General features: G+C 40.1%; 1 protein-coding gene across 2 annotated transcripts; it reads right to left on the bottom strand.

Moving 5' to 3' along the window:
- Positions 1 to 626: 626 nt before the first annotated feature.
- PALB2 (partner and localizer of BRCA2) lies at positions 627 to 23729 on the bottom strand. Of its 2 annotated transcripts, XM_061153011.1 has the most exons (13): positions 23519 to 23729; positions 21324 to 21383; positions 21085 to 21187; positions 17263 to 18753; positions 14243 to 15057; positions 13839 to 13910; positions 11747 to 11908; positions 10587 to 10672; positions 10172 to 10333; positions 9089 to 9205; positions 6491 to 6578; positions 4276 to 4424; positions 627 to 1133 (listed from the first exon to the last, which is right to left on the bottom strand). In XM_061153011.1, exons 1-13 carry the CDS (start codon positions 23564 to 23566, stop codon positions 926 to 928), a joined length of 3561 nt encoding a protein of 1186 aa, XP_061008994.1. In that variant the 5' UTR covers positions 23567 to 23729; the 3' UTR covers positions 627 to 925. The 2 variants fall into 2 exon arrangements, with proteins under 2 accessions (XP_061008994.1, XP_061008995.1); XM_061153012.1 differs by lacking the exon at positions 11747 to 11908.
- Between the last annotated feature and the right edge of the window lie 6 nt (positions 23730 to 23735).

Raw genomic sequence — 23735 nt, forward strand, 5'->3', positions numbered from 1 at the left:
ACTACAAACCTCATAAAAGTATATTGCAGGACTTCCCTGGGCTTCCCTGATAGCTCAGCTGGTAAAGAATCCACCTGCAATGCAGAGACTCTGGTTCGACTCCTGGGTTGGGAAGATCCCCTGGAGAAGGCAAAGGCTACCCACTCTAGTATTCTGGCCTGGAGAATTCCATGGGGTCACAAAGAGTTGGACACAATTGAGCGACTTTCACTTTTTCCCTGGCGGTCCAGTGGTTAAGAATCCATGTGCCCACGCAAGGGAAACGGGTTTGATCCCTGATCTAGGAGATTTCACCTGCTGCGGGGCAACTAAGCCCATGCAATGCAACTACTGAAGGCTGAGAGCCCAAGAACTTGTGCTCTACACTGAGAGAAGCCACATGGATGGGAAGCCCGACCGCCCCAACTAGAGAGCAGCCCCTGCTTGCCACAACTAGAGAAAACCCGTGTGCAGCAACGAAGACTTAGCGTAGTGAGAAACCAAAGTATATTGCCTATCAGTACACTGAGTTAACCGAGATTTACTGTGTAATAAGCATTGCTGACTGAACATTCTAGCTGTAAAAGAATTAGTTCTTCTTCCTGAAAATCATCTTTACAGGACAGGAAAAAATATGCCAAACAGGATGTATCAAAATAAATATTTATTAACATTTCAAGCTTTATGTACATATACCTTTAAAAGGAAATGTGCAAATGGGAGGAATCACAAAAATCCACTTATACACCCTCTCTCCCAAAGTAAGTACAAATGCGCTTTCAAGATCAGTAGTGCCCCCACCATCAGAACACTGTCAGAATGAACACAGATAAGTAAGTGTTTTAAAACCCTTTCAAATAGTTGCTCCTTTAAAGTAGCCACTCCAAAGAGTACTAAGAGACCAAAAATACCCAGAACACTGTGTTTTCCAGGTTACCCTAACTTTTTAGTAGCGGTATACAAATATATTTCCATCTTTTTGTCCAGCCAACAAATGAGAATCTGTACCTGACCATTTAACAAAAGACCAATTCTGGCCAGAGACAGGGGGAAGGAGAGCAGTGCAGTGACCCAGGAGTAAGTCCCAAACGGCAATGGTTCCAGAAGTCAATACTGCTGCTGCGAAGTGGTCTTTCACGTCGCCTTCCAGGAACCTAGCAGCAAGCAGAGAAGTGACAATTCAAATTACATACCAAAAACAAACAAACAAAAACCATCAAAACAAAAACAGGCCAAAACCATGGTCTCTAAAGCAACAAGAACAAAGACATGTGGGAACACGAATGTGTCAGCGTGCAATCCTAGGACTGCTGGCTATGATCACTAGAGGCGCTGCCTGTCTCTTTGATGCACCTTTGTATCTCCTCACACCAGCTCACTGTGGCCTGCTTCCCACTCGTCAAACCAGCCGAGCTTGGCCTCACCTTGGTGTCTTTGCTTTTGCTTGTCCCTCTCTTTGACAGGTCTAACCCCAGGGCATAGCCTGGCTGGATTTTGGTCATTGTTCAGGCCTGTCATCCGCATAGAAAAGTCACACCTATTCAGCAATCTGAGCGTGCACACACACACACACTCTGCTCCCTGTCTACTGCAGCACCTTCTTTTTACCTTCACAGCAATGTGAGATTGTTTGCTTCTGTATCTGTGAGAATATGAATGTGAGATTCTCTTGTTTCCATATTTGGGGGCTGTCTGTCCCACAGAAAATGTAAACATCATGAAACAAATCTGGTTGTCTTTTTTATGTCGGGGCTCTGCAGTCAGCTACCAGGGTTTGAAAGAGTGCCAAATTCTAACCACTAGACCATCAGGGATGGTACTGGGGTTTGAATTCCAACAAAGTAGGAGATGTGTGACCCTGGCAAGTTATTTAACTTCATCAGTAAAATAGAGATAGATGATATGAGTATCTACTTCATAGGACTGCTTTGAAGTTTAATAAAACAGTTGATATAAGAAGCTTAGTGCAGTACCTAACACATAAGAAATGCTTTGTTGTTCAGTCGCTCAGTTGTGTCCGACTCTTTGACACCCCATGGACTGCAGCACGCCAGGTTTCCCAGTCCTTCACCATCTCCTGGAGCTTGCTCAAACTCACGTTCATTGAGTTGGTGATGCCATCCAACCATCTTGTCCTCTTTTGTCCCCTTCTCCTCCTGCCCTCAGTCTCTCCCAGCATCAAGTTCTTTTCTAATGAGTCAGCTCTTTGCCTCAGGAGGCCAAAGTATTGGAGCTTCAGCTTCAGCATCAGTCCTTCCAATGAATATTCAGGACTGATTTCCTTTAGGATTGACTGGTTTGATCTCATTGCAGTCCAAGGGACTCTCAAGAGTCTTCTCTAGTACCACAGTTTGAAAGCATCAGTTCTGTGGCACTCAGCCTTCTTTATGGTCCAACTCTTACATGAGTACTGGAAAAACCACAGCTTTGACTAGATAGACCTTTGTCGGCAAAGTAATGTCTCTGCTTTTTAATATGCTGTCTAGGTTTATCATAGCTTTTCTTCCAAGGAGTAAGCGCCTTTTAATTTCATGGCTGCAGTCATCATCCACAGTGATTTAAGAAATCCTTAATAAAAATTAATTATTCCTCACTGCCACATCACCAGTGCCTTGTAGAGGGCCTGGTACACAGTCAAGTCTAAGTGAATATTCTGAGTGGACCAGATGATGTATTTTATCCCTGGCTCACACCCAACTTTTTTTTTTTGCACTCAACTTTGTGTAGCTGTCTCGTAGCTCATCTTTTGAAAATCCATAACGTTTTCCTTGACAGTCTCTCCCCAGTCCTCCATTGCCAATTAAAGTGCCCTTCCATCCCAAACAGTGCAAGCCTCCTGGCATTATGTCCACCAAACAGCAAAAAAATTTGTTTTTCTTTTCTTTTTTGAGCAGAGAAGGATTTACTATGGGGCCAAGCAAACAAGGAGAACGGTGGCTTGTGCTCAAACACCTGAGCTCATGATTTTCTAACTTCCATGAGATTAGGAACAGTAGTGCTTCCTACAGGACTGGCACCAAATAGGCTTTCAAGATTTGCTAAATAGGTTTGAAAAGGGACAAAAGAAATGCTTGACCTAGTTGTTCCATGTGACTTCAATTACTGGACCAATGACTATGCTTTCTTTATATTCAAGAAAACAAGTTTTATGCAAGCACATATTATAGATGAGTTCTGAGGTTCTTGTTGTGCTAAGAACACTTGCAGAAATGCCACAGCTGGCTACACACACAAGAAGACGGACTCTTAGAACATGCATCACCTAGCAAGCTTAGGACAAGACCCAAAGAAGGAGAAATACATGTTGTAACCATCAAGGTTGCTTACCCTTGTGCGTTATTAAAGTTAAACTTTGTGATCCTGGTCTATTAGGTCTAATAGACCTATACTAGGTCTATTTTCAAACATTAATAAAAGCAGTATTTAGAAATGATACCTTCAATGTTGCTTGGTTCACCTAAGAATACTAGCACTACTTCAAGCTTTAGATAGCTCAGGAAACTGTTGGGATGCCAGTAACTGTGGCATTGGTAAACAGATCTCATCAATCAACAGATAAAATATTTATCAAAAGATAAATGTCAACTGCCTACATGACGGAGGTACAGTCAGTATTTCAAAGTACATATATCTTCTTTTTTTTTTTTTAAATTATTTCTTTATTTTTGGCTGCACTGGGTCTTTCTGTTGCTACACGCAGGCTTTCTCCAGTTGCGGCAAGCAGGGGCTACTCAATAGTGAGTGGTGTGTGAGTTTCTTATTGCGGGGCTTTGCTTGTTGCAGAGCACAGGCTCTAGGCAGTGGGCTCAGTAGTGGCAGCAAGGCTTCACTGCCCCACAGCATGTGGAATTGTCCCAGATTGAACTTGGGGTCTTCTGTATGGGCAGGTGGATTCCTATCCACTGTACCACCAGGGGAGTCTAAGAGATCTTCTTAAGTGCATTTAAAACTTCCTTAATTTATCTTTCATGGAAAGAACATAAATGATAAGTTTCTTGCAGAGAATATTAATTACTCTGAATATAATTACACCAATATTAATTGGTGTGGGGAAAAACAAGGCTTGACTATACATAAAATACCTATCTGGTGCCATACTGGTGGGCAATCATAGGGAATCTGAAGTTTGACTCAGATCTAGTAAACTTCACACTTCAACCTACTTCTTAGTATTCTTTACCATGATCTGTAGTATTTGTTTCCATTCACATCAGTCACAGAAAAATATTTGGTTTCTATATTTGTACAGATGTTTCTCACAATGTCACACTCATTGAACGGCAATCACACACTTGCCTTCCAGCTTGCCCGTGAGGAAGGCAGTAGAGCATCACACCCATACTCAGGGCTGTCTTTGGGTTAATCACAATCAGCTGAAACACAGGGCTTCCCAATAACTCGTTCTCTTTGGCGCAAGGGTGGCTCAGAACAACAAACAGGAGGCCCTGATGTAGGAGAAAAATTAATGACCAAATAAATCATCAAGAGTATGTGGGGGGAAAAGAAAGCATTGGCAGAGACAAAACTACAGAATCATAGGAACGGCCAACAGACTCTTAAGTCTCGAGGGTTTAATCCCTGGATCACTCTTTTTCAGGCAGAACCTCTGAGGGGACCACGGAGCTGGACTTTGGGCTTCTCCGGCACAGGGCTCCCCACGACTTTACAGACAGTCTTTGCAGGTGTGAATCGAGCTGACTTATCGGCTTCCTCAACTTTAGAGCCTACTGACATCCATGCCATCCACTTGGGGAAATGCTGGCGTTAAGAAAAGAGGACACAGAAACACCTGGAGGGAGTCCTCAAACCAGAAACGTTCACCTCTAAATTGGTTTTTGAAAATTTGGAACACATTTTCCCATAAAAACAATCTTTTCAGTGGTGACAGGCTTTTCAGGCCAGTTTGCAATAGCCTGTTTATTTATAGACTAAAAATGATCCAAAAAAGGCACCATCACCTATGGTTGTTTCTGTGGGAAAATGTGTTACAGACCTCCCACGACTTTAAAATTACACATGTTCTAATAATAACATATTTGTGTATGAAAATATATATGTCACACATATGTATAAACACACATGTATATTGTTGAAAGTAATTATTTCAGGGGTAAAATGTGAAAAATTAATTACTGAGCCATCTTAGGATTAGTAACATTCATTTCTAATTCATACATTTCTGTAATGACTGAATTCTTATAAGGAAATTAATTACCATTATAATTTGTTGGTTGTTAAAAAAACAACTGAAAGTCAAAAAATGTGAAATGTTATATACTTAACTAGGGGTTGGCAAACTGGCCTACAGGTCAAATCCGGCTCAATGCTTATCTTCATATGGTTCATAAGCTAAGAGTGGTTTCTGCATTTTGAAATAGTTAGAAAAAAGGAAGAACATTTTGTGTCACATGAAAATTATATATGAAACTCAAGTTTCAGAAAGCTTTATTGTCCAAAAAGTTTTATTGGCACAGAGTCACATGATTTGTTTATATGTTACCTCTGGCTGATCTGGGGCTGTAGTGGTAGAAGAGTTGTGACAGAGACCACATGGCCTGCAAAACGGAAAATATTTACTATCTGGCCCGTCACAGAAAAAGTTTGCCCATTCCTATACTGAACTATTGACTATTATTTCTGGAGGTTGGCTTCATGGTGACATTTTACTTCCTATATCACACATTTCTGCATTAAATGTTTTAATATCAAATAGGTATCAATGTAATAACAAAAATGTAAAATTATTTAAATGCTTAGTAGTGTACTTAATCATTCCAGAGATGAACTTAACCCTCTTATTTTAGAATAAAGAAAGTTAGCCCCAAGATGATGTGATAGGTTATCTAAGATCACACAACTGCTGAGTTCATTTCCACAGAAGTCGCTGGCCTAGGGAGAGATGCCCCCTTCGTGTTCAGAGCCTGCGGGTGCTGGTGAACGCAGGGCTGCCACTGCGCTGGGCAAGTCAGTCTCCGCTCAGCGCTGAGCCGGCTCAGCAATCCCTGTTACTCAGGCAGTTACCTCTGACTCCTGGACAAGTACCTTCAGCCTGTTCAGATGTTAAAACCAGACTGTAAGCCAAGTCTACTAACACAGCGCCTAAGAAGCTGTGTTTGTTTCTATATAGGAATGCTGAAGCCTGAGAGAAAAACGTGTCTAGGACACTTTAATCACCCTTCCTAAGGGGATGCATTCACATCACAAATCATTTATGGCAATGCGGTTGGGAGCCAAATCTGAAAATCAGCATATCATTTCTAGGTACAGCCTAGAAATCAAGGTTTGCCCTTAAGTCATACAGTCAGAAATTTTACCCAGTCATATTGTACCATCACTAACACGCACTCATAAATTTCAAGAAAGAGCAAGCAGTGCTATCCAGTTTTGAAAAAAACAGGCACCAGAGAGAAGGCCTAGTAATTATGACTTACTAAGTTATCACCCTCATTCAGTGAGACCCACAGTAACACACAGACTCGACACGAAGTGGTCCCAGCAGGTCATGACTTACCATTTCAGAGTAAGCTTTGTGACAGACTGAAGCTTGGTAGGAATCATCGATGTGCATCTTTTTTAGGAGCTGACCAGTTTTTAAGTTCCTTCGACACCAAAAATAAATAAGCTCGTATCATTCTTCCAACAAACTGGTTTTCACATAATATTCTCTTATGTATCACAGCATCCTTTGGGAGGTGACCAAGGGAAAAACTAAGGGACACAGGACCTTGGTTTTGATTAGCCACTGATTTAGCTAAAAACCGAACTACGGTTTAACTTTGCCAATAGTGTAATTTGATAGTTTAGCTTTAGACTGAACCTGCTATGCCATCAGGGATGAATCTTTTCAAATTCCAGGAGAAAAGTTTTCCAGGATCTCATTTCATTTCTACTGAAATTAGGCACATGGCATAGCTATATCATTACGATTTTATCACGCTTCTTGTTATGTCTAAATTTTCCATGTAAGTCAATGGTCAGGAAACCAAATTTGGTTAGGAGAGAAACTACACCTAAAATAGACTTATAATTATCTCTCTATAATATGTTAATACTAGAGCTAGACTAAGATAACAGAGAGAGACGGGAAGACTGAGATGGAATAAAAAATGGAAAAAGGAAGACAGAAGAGGGTGAATATAAAAGAAAAAAAAGTTTGTTGGAACCACTCCTTAGTTCTATTGAGGATATGTGACACTGATTACCTGTTCTACCACATGACTCCACTTATGAGAAACCCTCAGTTTTTCGGCCGTGCCACGTGGCATGTGGGATCTTAGTTCCCCCAATCAGAGATAGAACCCACACCTCCTGCAATGGAATCCCAGAGTCTTAACCACTGGACCACCAGGGAAGCACTGAGGCGTTGCAACAGAACTTAAGGCAACTGTGGGGCTGAATATTCCCCCTTAAATGTAGAACTTAAACTGATACTTAGAAGCTCTAAGAATAGTCCCTTCCCTGCCTCGAATTCCACTGTGACCCCTTATCTACAAAATGCCAAAAGGCTATTATTAGAAAAAGACGGAAACTGAAGGATGTAATGAAAAAAGGGAAAGAGTAGGCAACAGCTGGGAAAGAACTTTTGTAATGAAACATTAGGGAAATGGAAGGTGGAGAAAGCAAACATGGACCCCGCTGAAGGTTTTATTTGGAGGGGGGGAGGAGGGATGGGCGCATGAGTATTTATAAAGTGATAGTATAACATATAATCTGGAGGTTGAGTATTGAGACTAATCACTAGATTATACTAATAGTTCAGGAGTCAAACAATGAAAAGCAGACTACAGAAATAGCAGAAAGAACAGAAAAGACAAAGTTTACAAAGAACATTGTCTGAAATAAGACCTATGTGCGGAAACCCTGAGGCAAGTGCCAGAAGTGGAAACCTGGTAGATTAGGTCAGGGTCAAACTCCAGAGGCTCTCTGGTGGGGAGGGGACAAAGTTTCTTTCAGGGGCCACACTTGCCTAGTTTATTCCTAGAGGGTCAGGGTTGAACAATGCAGAACAGGCTTGTAGGAATGACACTCATAACTTTCTCTCACCAAGACCCATTCTGGCCTCAAGGGAATAATTAATGGAGAGTCTTCTGAGAAAAAAAATCAACCTCTTCTCCTACCACAAATTAACCTTGCAAGTGAAAAGGCCTGGTGTGGCTCTCCCCTGTGGTCAGGAAAGAGGTGGCTGGGGACTCTTCAACTGTCATTTCCCTATCACAAATTTGTTCATTTGAATCATCTAATCAAACAAGTTTTAGACATCCAGTAATTTTGGACTGTATTCTAGACACAATGACACATCATATAAACTCTGCATTCTGCTCCTCTGAAGAATACTGATTTTGTTTTTAACTCTAGTCAACAGTTAAATTGGCTAAACTCAAATTCTAAATGCTGAAAACCCAGTTCAGTTCTCTTTGCTTTACCTTTTCTTTGCTTCTGCATTAAAAACAGTATTAAAAATCAAGCCTTTTCTACCAAAGCAGTTTCTAAGCAGCCCTTCTACATATTACTGAACAATGCATGTGTGGAGTTTAAAGGTCAGCCAGACATTTAACCAGAGTTCAGGGCTCCTTCTCTGGCTGTCTATTTTTTGGGATTTTTTTTTCTTGCTTTCTAGCTGCTGCAGTCTCCTTGATTTCTATCCTTTGGTCCTTTAAGGCAGCAGGACAGAAGGTTTCCTGTAACCACGTGTGCCTCACCTTCGAATAGGAAACTTGCCCAGTGACATTTCCTTCCTCCACGTACTGAGCTTCCTCCAGTATATATTTTTTTCTCCCTCTTTAGTGCTTTCAGATAGTTCTTTTCTATCTTTTGCACAGAATTCATAGGTATTTGAAGCAGAAGAGTTAATCTCAGAAAGCTACTCAGCCATTAACCAGAAAGAGTACATTTTTGACAACAATAAAATTTCACTTAAAGTAGTTTGCTTGGACTATTTGAATTAATATGATGTTCTCGTTAAGATAAGTATATAGCATCTGACAGTAACCAAATAATTACACAATCATATTTACAGAGCTTCTTATTTAATCTTAATAACCCTGTGAAATTAAGAGGTATATCCTTATACTACAGATGAGAAAAATAGGGCTCTCAAGGGGAAGCTTACCAAATAACAATGTTGTTCATTATAGTGGTACCAAGCAGAGCTTCCTGCATTCCTTGAACCTCGGCAAAAGTTAGTATGGTCTCTTCAGGGGGCATCAAAAGCTGTTTTTCTTTGCTTCTGCATTAAAAACAGTATTAAAAATCAAACCTTTTCTACCAAAGCAGTTTCTAAGCAGCCTTCTGCATGTTATTGAACAATGCATAATAGACACTAACCTAACGACAAAAAAAAAATTCACCCAGAAAACGTGTATTCTAAACATTCTACAGTGAACATATACTTTCATATTATCTACCTGGATATATTGTAGGCACCTCAGATTCATCATATCCAAAATTAAACTTACCAGCTCTCTCTTTAAACCTGTTTCTTTCAGCACTGCTATCTCAACTAACTGTTCCACCACCTACCCAGGTGAGCAACCCTGAAACTTGGACTTTATCCTTATCTCTTTCCTCTCTATTTACTCAAGCACCCAGTCCTAATGACTTTATTATCTCATCTCTCTCAAATCCACTCTTTCTCCCCATCTCCACTAACATTTTCCTAATTTAAGCCAAATGATTATTTATTTCTTGCCTGTTTTATTTCAACGCAGTCCATGCAGTCACAAAGAGTTGGACATGACTTAGTAAATGAACAATTTTACTGCAACAGGTCATGGATAAAGAAGACAAACAAGGTTCATGCCCTCTGTTATTAGGAAAGAGATAAATCCAATAAAGTGTAATGAGTATACGACAAACATATTAGATGCTCTGAGTTCTGTTTTTAGCATGTTCAATTTGAGGTATCCATGAGATATCTAACAAACAGGCATGCAGGTCCAGAGGCTGAGAAAGAGTTCAGAGTTAGAAATGCATGTTTGTATGCTTGCTGGGCCTCTCGGCTCCACCGCCCTCTTCCCTGCCACGGCCGGCTCCGCCTCCCGACACTGCTCTGTGACAGCCCAGGACAGAGGCAGACCCTGTTGGGCTACACATACGGCAGAGAAAACAAGATGCTACTGATTCAACTTCCTCTGAAGCCCTGTGATGAAATCATTTTTGATCTAACAGTAAAATCAACCAACGCTTTTCTTACCCTCCATCTTCGCCAAATGTCGTAATTTCGACTTGCTGATCACAAAGAGTCCCACTGCTACTGACGAGCCTCCTCTTTGCCAGGCCAAGCACAGCTTTGATATTTCCAGAACTCAGGAGCACTTGCTTTTCACTTTTACCATCGGGAGAACAAAAGAGTGCCCTAAACAAATATAAGGAAAAATGCAGAGCAGTCAGGAGCAAGCCTTTAATATGAGAAGACTGGGCTCAAACTTTAAAAGGAAATTTTAGTCAGGGATGTCACTCTATTGATAGCTTTTTTTTCAAAATGAATCTCTCTTTGGACCTAAATTTAGATTCTTTCAAGACTCAAGTCTAGGTTATAATTTAAACTCAAAACAGGATGACAAAGATCCAGGTAAAGAAAAAAAAACCACGCCTTGAGAATTATTTACCTGATTTCTCTGATTTCCAAATTTCCCAAAGCCACACACACAAGATTGCAAACATCAGGCACTACAACTATCTGTAATACCGGAACCTAAATAAAACAAAGTAGCCCAAAATTATATTTGGTTATTTCATTTTTAATTAATCTAAACTTTCCAAAATTTGTCACATTTCTTTCTAATGTCACTGTACCTAGTTTCAAACACTTGAGGAACTGTGAAAAAGTTCAGCAAACATCCTCTTTTTATAAGATGTAAACTCAAATAAGCTATGTGCGTGATAGTGTTTACTGTGGCATTTATTTAACATAATAAATGCTTCTAGCGATGGGAGAATAATTAAATTCTGGTATGTGGACGAATGGAACAACATGCAACCATTTAAGACAAGCTTATGCACTGAACAAATATTTATGAGCAGCACTCTGCCAAACACACTGCTACCAGCTGTGGGTCTACTGGAGAACAAGAATGAAATTTGCTAAGACAGTCGATCTTAAGCATTCTCACCAAGGAAAAAGGGAAACTGTGAGGTGATATGCTGATTAACTTGATTATGGAAACCCTTTCACAGTGTGTATGTACATCAAATCATCACACTATGCACTTTAAATATATTACATTTGTCAATTATACCTCAATAAAGCTGGAAAAATAAAATTCAAAATAAACAAATAAGTAGGAAGAATATGTAGAAATAAGCAAACATATTTATATAGCAAGAAAAGGCAAGCTTAACAATTTTAAGCATACTCAGACTGCAACCATGAAAAATACATACAAAGGTAGACAAGGACAGAAGAAACTACAGCTAGAAAAAAAAAAGAAATAACATTTTGATGAGAGGTATCACCAAGTTTAGAAGTCAGCATAGACAGGAAATTTCAAGATTCTCCAGCAGGTACAACGTAAAAATCCACCTCTGGATAAACATATGATAAAGCATGGTATTAACTCTAGAATCTAAATGCTGGGCACATGGGTGCTCCCTATATCACTTTCCCATATATTTGGAAATTTTCATAATTAAATACTGGGGGGAAAAAACATCATTTCTCTGCTCTGTCTCGCATAGTCACAGACCCTCTATTTTTGGTAAGCTGCCCATCTGTATTTTCATGCAAATGATTGCAAAGATCTCTTTCAGCTATAAGATTCTGATTTACCTCTGTGAAGTGCCAGGAATAAATTTTTTCCCACTGCCAAGCATCCAGAGGTTTCCAAAGAGAAACGACGTATTCACAAGCAGTTACGATACACGGCTCTTTGAAACCAGCTATTTCCCACCACGTGGCACTCACATCCACAGAACAAGAACCTGAAGGATTCTGACACAGAATAGCAACAACAACAACGTTAAAGGGGTTCCTGGGGGCAGAATAAACATGAAAAGTGATGGATTACAAGGATTAGATGAAATACCAACTGAATGTAATTAAACTTTCATGCAGGTCAAAAGAGACTTGTGGGTCTTATGTAACTACAAAAATTGCCCATACACACTCACAGTGAGAGATTTTACAACGGGTAGCTCCAGACTGGAACAGATTCAGATTTAACCATCACAACAGACCCTAAGACCATAAGAACTAATTGAAATGTTAGTTCCTTAAGAACCTCTGGAAATGAAACATTCTCATGAAACACCCATAGGTTAAAGACAGAATAAAACTGAAACAACATACTATTTCTAAATGAAGATGCAGAATGTGGTGCCCAAAGCAGTACTTAAAAAAAGTCCTATAATTATAAAGGTATTAATATTTATAAAAAATTCATACAGATAAAAATAAAGCAAGCAGCTCAAGAAGTTAGTAAAAGAACAATGAAATAAGCACAATGAAAAACAGAAGGACTTACTAACAATAAAAACAGGGAAAAAAATGAAAGAGGAAACCAAAAACTAAATTAACAATCAACACAGCAAAAAACTAGGTTTTCGTGAAGACTTACAGAATGGACAAACCTCTTAAGTTTGATGAAGGTAAAAAATGCGTTCAGAGGGCTTCCCTGGTGGTCCATTGGTTAAGAATCCATCTTGCAATGCAAGGGACACCAGTTTGATCCCTGGTCCGGGAAGATCCCACATGCTGCAGGTCAACTAAGCCCATGAACCCTACAGCCCAGGCTCCACAATAAGAAAAGTCACTACAATGAGAGCCCACGCCCCGCAACTAGAGAGTAGCCCCTGCTCAGTGCAACTATAGAAAAGCCTGTGCATAGCAACAAAGACCCAGCACAGTCAAAAATACAGTAAATAAATTAAAAAAAAAAAAAGAAACTTTTAGAAATGGGGAGTGAGAAGAGAGAGGCGTAACTGCACACACACAGACCAAAAAACTATGAGAATAAGTGACTTTTTACCTACAAATTTGAAAATGAATCAAATGGCTGATTCCTTTAAGAAACTGTTATTAAAATCGATTTAAGAATAGCTTCAAAACAATATAAGTGTATCTTTTACAGAAAAGGAACCTGGGACTCAGAGGCTAAACAATTTGTGCCAGGTCACATAGCCAGTGATCTGGAGAAACAGTTTATGTGGATTTAAATCTCTTTTGGCTACACCAGTTGTTCTCAATTAGGGGTGGTGATTTTGCAACCCTCCCCAGGGGGGACAGTTAGCAATATCTGGAGACACTGCTGTCATCTGGGGAGGGGGTGTGACGAGTAGAGACCACGGCTGTTGCTAAATGCCATACAGTGCACAGGCCTGTCCCCAGCAACAGAGAATAATCCAGCCCCAAATGTTAACAGTAGTAAGACTGAAGACCCCTGCTCTGTACCATCCTATTTCAAGTATAAAAAGTTTACCAGGACACGGGTCCAATTCACTTCACAGGATTTACCAGAATATTATTTATGTTTCTCAGAACCATATATATCACACAGCCTATGAATATTAACCATTCACTATGTTATAATCAAGAACTGTTACCCATTTTCTTATAAAGTAAGTGATTCTTCTAGAAATACTATATTATTTGGGTAGGAGAGTCATGAATAAACCCTCTCTGTCAAAATGCCTGATTTAAACATAGATACAAAGTTGAGCTCCCTAGCTTCAGTTTTTCTTGGCAATAGCTTGACATAAAAACTTCTTCAGAAGATCTCAGAATATATATAACAGGTAAACATTGCAAAAGAGAATTTAAATGATTTTCTCAATTTATTTTATCAAGGATCAAATTTTTCTGAATTTTCCAACCAGTTCATTGCATTTTTTGCATGTAAGACACAAGAGATAAGTCTTCTGACCTTTAACTTTGAAACCAGCTGTAGGGTGCCTGGGTTTAAGCTATCCCAAGCAGGAACCTCTGCTATTTCAGTCTGTGGAGACAAAAACCACATCATTAATATATACATTATATATGGTACCTGTCTGTATCACTCATTCTTCAAACTATTTCCTATGTTTTATTTTCTGTAAAAGCAGCAAAGCTCCAAACGCAACTGCTTCATGAATAACAAAGAGAACAGCATCCCTTAAAAATACACATATTTTAATTAATCCTAATTTCCCCAGAATGAACTTAATATTTACAGCAAAGTCATATCAAAGAAACATGGTAAAACATTTTAAAACACTGAGGAACTGAGTCCATGTTCACTAAGACACTTCATTCCTTCAGAGAAAACTTCATGAAGAATGCAGTCTGTACCTGCTCAGCGGAATGTCTCGGTGATTCCTGGAGCTGACTTGCTTCGTAGGTCAAAGACTCGGTGGGCAGAGTTGTTGCTTGGGGACCAGAGCCAGGGTCACAGGAAGGATGTCCTGCTCTTCCGGCCACATGCTGGCCGCTATCTAATTTCGGGGGGCTGCTCCAGCTGTCGCATTGTTTACGACTGCTAGCCAAGCTGACTGTGGCTTTGAAGTGAGAAAGATGGGGTGGAGAGCAGGTTTGTCCGACCACCTCTGCAGAGACCTTTTCTCTGTGGGCTTGGGAGCCAAAAGCTGGAGTAGCGCCTAATATGGGGAAAGCAGGTGAGCACAGGTCTGCCGTCAGTCTGTCATTATCATCAGAGGCAACAGTATTCAAAGGAGTGAAAAGTAAAATGGATGAAGAAAGGTCCTTTCTCCGAGGCTGGCTTCTTTGGCTTTGCATTTTAGAATGTGCCTTTCCTGGTAGAATAATTAGTTCCTCTTCCACGTCCTCCTTTTCTATATTGCTTTGTTTAGGGCTTGGCTCCTCCACAACAATATAACTTTCCCCTTTAAGATGCCCCTCTCCATGTACTTTTGATCCAGAAGGCTCCATCAGCTTTTCTGAGCAGGACTTCAGTTTTTCAAGCTTAAGAGACCCAAAGTCTTCGTCAGGTAACTGAAAGTCTGTGATTTTGAGAAAAGACGACAGATGCTTTAAACTCAGCATTTCGCTCCTATGAAATGGAGCACTGAAAGCATCATCTTCCGAAGAGAAATAAGCGTAATCACTGCAAGAAAGGGAGCCTTCTCTTTGACAATGACCTTCCTTCCCTAAAACAGAAAGCAACAACAAAAACAGATCCTCACCAATTCCCACCAGAGAGCGAGTTTCTAAACCCGAATGTCATGCAGTGTTTTCCCACCCAGGGCTCTAAAACTTCTGTGGACAGTTCAACAATCAGACATAGGCTAGTGCATAATGAGCAGCTCTCCCTCTCCCTCCGCAGGACCAATCCCCATGTGGTGCTGACAGCGCTGGCTGGGACCAGTCTGGTGCCAGCTCTGCCACTGGTTCGCTATGTTATCCTGGGCAAGTCAAATTCACTTTATTTCCCCTTGTCCCTTCTGAGGGAGCTGGGTTAAGAATCTCTAAAGTCCCTTCTGATCCACAACTGTCATTCCAACAGGCTATCAGAGTACAGTCTACAACATGCTGGCTCTTCTCACTGAAGAAAACACAGTCCCCTTTTCAAACAAAGATTAATTTATTAGACTTCAAGCAACAGGAATTCTGTATCATTCAAAATGTAGCTACATCCAATACCTTATAAATGGATGAGAGCTGTGCTACATGTATACAATGGAATATTACTCAGCCATGAAAATGAATGAAATGCTGATATGTGCTACAATGTGGATGAATCTCGAAAACTAGCTAAGTAAGGGAAAGCAGCCAGACACGAAAGGTCACATCTTACATACTTCCATTAACATAAAATACCCAAAATAAGTAAATCCACAGAGACAGAATACAGATTAGTAGTTGCCAAGGACTGTCAAGAAAATGGGGAGAAACTGCTTAACAGGTATGGGGTTTCCCTTTGGGATGATGAAAATGTTCTGGAACTACATAGGGGTCATGGTGATAAAACACTGTGAATGTAACTAAATGCCACTGAATTGTTCACTTAACTTAAAATGGTTAACTATGTTATATGAAGGTCACCTCAAGAAAAAAAAATTTTGTATGTACCTGTAGGTTACTGAAATCACAGCAGATTATTTCAAAGTATACAAAACAACATTTCAAGCTTATTACTAGATTGTCCTGCTTTCCAATTCCTTTCTTGTTGGCATAAAAAATGATGATTAAAAAAGTCATGATTATTATTTTTTAAAAATATTTTAAATTTATTTGTTTGGCTGCACTGGGTCTTAGGTGCAGCATGTGAACTCTTTTAAGTTTACATGTGGGATCTAGTTCCCTGACCAGGGAATATGGAGTCTTAGCTAACGGACCACCAGTGGAGTCCCCATGATTATTATTTTTATTTAAATTAATTAATAAATTGTGGCTCATAAGTCAAAGCCTGTCCAATGGTACAGAGCAGCTGGCTGCCTGTTTTTGTAAACAAAGTTTTATTGAGACACAGTCACATTTACACATTGTGTATGGTTACTTCCACATTACACTTGAATAGCTGTGACTGAGCACAGAGACTGCATTTTCTATTTGGCCCTTTATAGAAAGTCTGCTGAGCTCTCACACAGAACTGGAGTGAATTATCTAGATTTTGTGCTCAGTTTATCAGGTACAACTCCCGAGTAAATGAATAAAGAAGTTTAAGTTATAACTTGTCACTTGATATCCTCCAAAATCTTGTGTCCCATGAACCTCAGAGACACTATTAGATAGTTTACCTCCCAAAGTAGCTCAGACGTGTTGCATTTTATTACAGTCATTCTCTAAGGGAGTTTGTCAGTGGATTCTTACTCTGACATGGACTTCATTTCAAATATACTTCCCTGTATTAGTCGTTTCTCCCCATGGACAAAAGACTGTATTGTAGTTGAATAAACACTAATTTTAGGTAAACATCCAATACATTTTCCCTCTCAGTGTCACCTTTTTCAACCATATTTGTGAACTCTGACACCATGCAGCCAGATGTGAATCTTGACCCTGTGGCTTTAAAGACACTTTGATCACCTGGCCTTCGATTCCTCATCTGTAAAGTGAGGATAAAAATATATTCTTGGAACTTCTCTAGTGGTCTAGTGGCTAAAACTCTGCACTCCCAATGCAGGGTGCCTGGTTTCAACCCCTGGTCAAGGAACTAGATCCCACATGCTGCAACTAAAAAAGATTCCATGTACTGCCAGAGATATAAGTAATAAAAAAACAGATTCTGCCTCATGTACAGTCGGCGTGATGATTCAGTGAGTTAGTATCTATATAACATTTAGAAAGTGATGCGCATATAGTGTTAGCTACCACCCTCACCAGCCACCACCACCAACCACATCTCGATTTACCTTTAACTCTCTTCTTACTGTGAATAACTGCCTTTTCATTCTGATCTTTGTGCAAGGCAATTTCTTTCTTGGACTTATTAACACCTGATGTACCAGAAGTTGGCAAAAGTAGTTCATGGTGATCTAACGGAGAGGTGCACGCTGACTTTCTTTTTCCTCTGCATTTTCTACCTGATGGCTTGGTAACTGTCTTCCTAGAAAAGTCATCTTCTGTGGAGCCAGTGGAAGAGCTGACTTCAGTTAATGAGAGAAGTTTCTGAGGACTTCTTGAACTTGGTTGTTCTGCCTGTGTGCCAGACACCTTAATTTCACTTTGCTTAGTTTTTTCGTTGGAAACGTTTAATTTTTTAGCAGATTCCGTCCTCTTATTTTTACAGCCTTTTTTTCTGACACCTAAATGACTCTGAATTACGGCATCCAGTGCTACTTTCCTCTGGCAACTTGACATGCGCCGTGTTGTCCTAACGTAATACTCTGCAGGAAAGAGAAGACCTTCAAGCACCGTGCAAGAATGTATCTGATCTTCTGTAGAAACAGGAGAAATTACTTCCAGGCTAAGATTCTTAGACTGACTTAGAACTTCTTTCTCCAGAAGACTTTCATTTCTACCACCAAGAGCATCACTGGGAGATTTAAGAGACATCTCTGTGTGATTTTGTTCTTTTAAGTTTCGGTTTTCATTTTCCACTAAGTTATCACAAGTGAGTTCATTTATAAAATGTGAATTATCTGCCTCTAAGTTAGGACTTCTAGCTGCCTGGCTACTTGTACGTCCAGCTTTGTTTACCTCTGGGTTATCTGTAGAGACAGTCATTTTTTTCTTCTCTACCTCTAAGTTTACAGGTGAAGCAGAGCTAATGTTTCTTAAGCTGTGAGTAGTAAGTTTGCAGTTACTTTTAGGATGCTTGTGTTCAAGGCGCTGACCACTACTGCTGTCTGATAGCGTAGGCAGAGGAAGAGTAGTCACCTTGGGGAAATCATTTCCTCTAAGGAGGGCATCAACATCTCTCTGTGGTTTGGTGCTTGGTAGAATTAATACACTCCCTACATTAGTTTCTGTAACTGGTGCTGGAGAATTTGGAATGGCAGACTTAGGACTTGAAAGGGGGTAAGTTCTTAGTTCAGTTACAGGTATTCTAGGATTCTCTCTATTGATTTCTTCCTGTTCCTTTAGTCTTTTTCCAGAGAGTATGAGTGAATCAGTGTCAGAGACAGATTCTCTCTCCTGTGAAATACATGTTCTCTCCTCTTTCTTTCTTCTCCCCAGCAGCTTACTCTGCCTTTTCTTAGCATCAGGGCCATTGACCCTGAAAGGAAAATGTTCCTGATTATAATCTGATCCTTGTATGCGTGATCCTTCCACTGAGACGCGTCCAGAGCTAAACGACCCAGGTTCAATGTCAAGTGAGCTGGGTGTCTTTTCTCCAGTTTCTTCATCAACATGGATATTGATTTGCAACGTGTCACGAGGAGATACTATATTTTTAGGTTCTGAAGAAGAAAAATTATATAGTTAATATTTTTAAAATGAAACAAAAACTACCCCATATTTATTTCTAAATATTACATATAAATATTACTAAACATTCATTTAAAAGAGAGTCAATGGTATATCATTTAGGCAGATCAAAGTAAGTTTTTAATAATCTTACGAACTATACTAATATTAAGTAAATGTAACAAAAATGGAATTGTGCTGGAAAAATGATTTTCAAACTAAACAATTATCTATTCTTGGGACTTCCCTGGTGGTCCAGTGGCTAAGAGTCTGTGCTCCCAATGGAGGTGGCCCAGGTTTCATCCCTGGTCAGCAAACTAGATCCCATATGCTGCAATTAAAGATCCCACATGCTGCAACTAAGACCCGGTGCAGCCAAATAAATTGTAAATATTAAAAAAAGATTATTCTTTATTGTAATCGTCTTTTCTTAGTTTTTTCTTCTTTCAAACTTTACTGAACTACAACTGAAAGGTAAACATTGCACATAGTTAAAGTGATGTTTTGATATATGTATACATTGTGAAACGGTGGCACAATCAAGCTAACATATCCATCACTTCATATAGCTATGATTTTTTTGTGTGTGATGAGAAGACTTAAGGTCGGTTCTCTTAGCAAATTTCAAGTATATAATATAGTATTATTAACTACTGTCACCACGCCATACATTACCTCTCTAGGACTTTTTCATTCTGCATAATTGTAACTCTTGACTCTTTGACCAACATATCCCCATTTCCCCCATCTCTTACCTGATTTTTTACTTCATGCCCCCTTTTGGGCTCAAGTAATTTTCATACCACTTTTCTATTTCATTAGCTTCTGATTTTATGATTATAAATTAGCTGACTTTTAATATGAGAAATGACCATTGTTTTTTATTAAAGTATTTTCAGCCAGACTTTCATCTTTTTGCACATATAAACACTTAACTAAAAAGACCATCTTTCCATATTTAAGCAATAAATATAATTTCTAAAAGTTAAAATAGAGAAAAAGAGCAACTAAATAAGCAATCCAAATAAAGTATAGTTTCTTGCTCACAGAATGAGAGGAAATATTTACAAATCATGTGTCTGATAAGGGTCCAATAGCTAGAATACATGAAGAACACTTACAACTCATCAATAAAAAGACAAATAACCTAATAAAAACAGATATTTCTCCAAAGAAGATATACAAACACACGAAAAGATGTTCAATATCATTAGTCACTAGGAAATGCAAATCAAAACCACAATTAGATACCACTTCATATCTATCAGAACAGTTATAATTTTAAAAATAGAAAATCACAAGTATTAACAAGGATGTGGAGAGATTGAAATTCTTGTGCATTGTGGTAGGAAAGTAAAATGGTGAAGTTACTGTAGAAAACAGTTGGGTGGTTCCTCAAAATTAAACACAGAATTATCATATGACCCAGAAATTTCACTCCTAGGTACATATGGAGAGGACTGAAAATATATGTCCACAGAGACAACTTGTACATGAATCTTCATAGCAGCATATAAGCCAAGATTTATAACAGCCAAAAAAGTAGAAATAACCCAAGGGTTCATTAACTAATGAATAAATATACAAATTATATCATATCATATTATATTATGGCTCAGAGCTTCACTGAGTTACACAAGCCCCTTCACCATGACAAGGCTGTGATCCATGAAGGGGAATGAAATATTATTCAGTTGCAAAAGGAGTGGAGTACTGATGCACGCTTAGATGAATGTATAGATGGATAAATAAAGGTTAAAAACATTATGCCAAATGAAAGAAGACAGTCACAAAAGGCCACGTATTGTATGGTTCCATCTATATGAAGTGTCCAGAATAGGAAAATCCACAGAGACAAAAAGCAGATTAGTAGTTGTCCAGGGGTTAAAGGTAGGATGGATACAGGGTTTCTCTTTGAGGTGGTGAAAATGTTCTAGAATTAAGACAGTGATGATGGTTACACAATCTTGATGATAGTTATATAAAGAAGCAATGAATTGTAGACTTTAAAGAGTCTACTGTTACTCCTTATCTTCTGATTGTGAGAAAAAGAACCACAGCCAGGGGATTTCCCTGGTGGCCCAGTGGTTAAGAACCTGCCTTCCAAGGCAGAGGATGGGGGTTCGCTCCCTGGTCAGGGAACTAAGATCCCCCACGACAGGGGACAACTAAGCCTGCGTGCCCCAACGAAAATCCCGCATGCCACAACTAAGACTCGACGCAGCCAAGTCGAGCCAAATATATATATTTAAAAAAAGAACCACAGGCAGATTTACGTGGGAAATGAGTAATCAAGAAAGCATAAGAGAATGGGCTAGCTTTACCTGTGTGGGTTAGCTGTGTTGAAACTTCCTGCTGGAGTGAGGAATCTTGTTCTTCCACTGTTCTCCTAATAGAATTTTTAAACTTCTCGGCTCTTTGGGCACGCTAGAGAAAACAAAAGCAGCTCAAAAAAACAACTTTATGAAAAAGAAATAAATTTTTGTTAATAGCTTAAATAAAGAGCTGTCTTTATATACTTTGTGGCATTAACAGCAATTTGAGAGAATGTGATTTTACTTACTTGAAGGCGGGCCAATGTCTTGGTGTATTCCCTTTTCAGGAATGCTAATTTTTCTTTCAACTGGAAGAGGAAAAATACCAAACAAAACTGAGCAGGTGGAAAGAAGGCATTAGAGAGAAGGGATGCAGGGCCTGTTAGACACCAGGGTGCAGAGGTCAGCAGGTCTCTCAGCTGGAGGTGGGGAGGAAGCAGCACTGCTTCACTCTCCTTTCAGTTCTCACAAGACATCAAGTTCTCTAATGCATCTCTGCATAACTTGTTCTTATCACCTGGAGCAACTCTCCCCAACTTACTTTGCTAATTCCTACTGATTCCTCAAACCTCAGCTTAGATTTTCATTTCCCTGAGAGAAACTTCTAGGCAAGTTTCTAAACTAAGTCCTCCTCCAAATCCAAGTTAGGATTCCACCTCTCCTCTGTGCTTGCTTTATCACAGTACTTACTATACAGACTGTCTACTTCTCTGTTTCCTCCTACCTCACTGGGAGATCCTTGAAGGTAGCAGGGGCTATCATCCTCAGACAATCATTCAACTTATGAGTCAGTTATTCATCCAGGCATCTCCAGTACCAAGAACACTAACTGATGCCCACTATGTCAGTTATAGTTCCAGGTGCTACATCAACAGAGGGGTCAAGGCCACTGCTCTAGGCAGCTTACATACAGTGAGGGATACACATAGTAAGTAAGGAAACAAACAGATAAGATGACTTCATGTGGTAATCAATACCTAGATAAACAGAGTGATGGGAGGTGTCCGGGATACAGGAGAATGGACTACTTTAGAGACAGTGGCCAGGGAGGCATTTCTGAGGAATACCACATGAGCTCCGGCCTGATGGAGCAAAGAGCTAGTTTTGGAAAGATCAGAGGGAAAGCAATTTGTCCAAGACCACACAATTTAAAACCAGCATGACTCAAACCATGCAGTCTGGCTGTAGGATCTGTGCTCGTAACCTCTTCTTACAGCTTATCACCACCCTTATCAACATCTGAGAATTACCTTGTTGATTTGTAAGTGAACTTTTCCACCACCACTGCAAGGCAGGCTGGGATGAGAGGACTGATGAGTTACGGTGAATGAAGAGTTTTAGCACCATGCTTGGAAGAGCCAGTGCAAGATACCTTCAAGTTAACAACACCAGTCAGTTCCCTGGTGGCTCAGTGGCTAAGACTTTGCCATCCCGATGCATCCGGCTGGGTTCCATCCCGGGTCAGGTAACTAGATCCCACATGCCCCAAGGAAGATAGAAGATCCCATGTGCCACAACTAAGAGGGGGGCCTCCAAATAAATAAATATTTTGTAAAAACCACAACGTCTGCTGGAACAAGCACAAGGTGGCATGTATAAGGACAGTCTGAGCAGCACTGTCGTAGAATCAAAACCTGCAAACAAAAGGCTCTCAGCAGAGAAACATATACAGAAAAGATGCCACTTCCATTTGTAGGATACTATACAGAATTTAAAAAATAATTTTAAAAAAGGTAAGTAAACATGACTCAGGTTCCATCCCTCCGTTGGGAAGATCTCCTGAAGGAGGGCATGGCAACCTACTCCAGTATTATTGCCAGAAAATTTCCATGGACAGAGGAGACTCGAGGGCTACAGTCCAGGGGGTCGCAAAGAGTCGGACACGACAGAAGCGACTGAGCAGAAGCAGGAGCAAAGAGGAACTAACGTGGACTTTAAACACGGAGAAGCAAAACGGAAGTTGCAGAACCATCTAGATCATACCATTTATGAACATTCACCTTCCCCCAAAATATATAATTACTCTTTGGTGATTAGAGAATACAAACACGCCCCTCCACACCTCCACCACCCGTCCGATTTGCACATAAAAATATCTGAAGTCCAGATAGTTGAGAGATTTACTTAACGGGTGGGATGGGAAAAGCCAAAACTGACAGTGTGCAGGGTGGAGTGGGGAAGATGTCAAAGAGGACCTTAGCTTTATCTACAGTTTTACATTTTGTACTTTTGCACTTCTGCTGTAAAGAAAATTTGTTCTTTAAACGCCACCAAGGGAGCACGGCGCTCTCCCACAGTTTCACTTCCTGTGTCCCCTCAATCCAGAGAAAAGTGCAGGTTAGAGGTCACTGCCGCCCTTGGACGGTCGAAGGAAGCAAAGACAAGCCTAAAATCCTGGGATGGGGGTCAAAATCGGAGTCAACCCTTCCCGCATCCCCGGCACCTTTTCCTTCTCTTCACAGCTGAGGGTTTTCCCAGGAGGCTCTTCCATCTGGCTGGCGGCCAACAAAAAAGAGCATTCGTCGCTGGCCCCAGGCCTGCGGACAAAAACAGCCCGGCTGGCCCTGGGCCTCAAGGCACCCCGCGAAGGTTTGAGGAGCCCGGAATCCCCACAACACAAGGCCAGATAGCCCACGCCGGACGGGCGCGCCAGCAAACCT

The sequence above is a fragment of the Dama dama genome, chromosome 10, assembly GCF_033118175.1.
Source record: "Dama dama isolate Ldn47 chromosome 10, ASM3311817v1, whole genome shotgun sequence".
NCBI classification, from domain to species: Eukaryota; Metazoa; Chordata; class Mammalia; order Artiodactyla; family Cervidae; genus Dama; species Dama dama.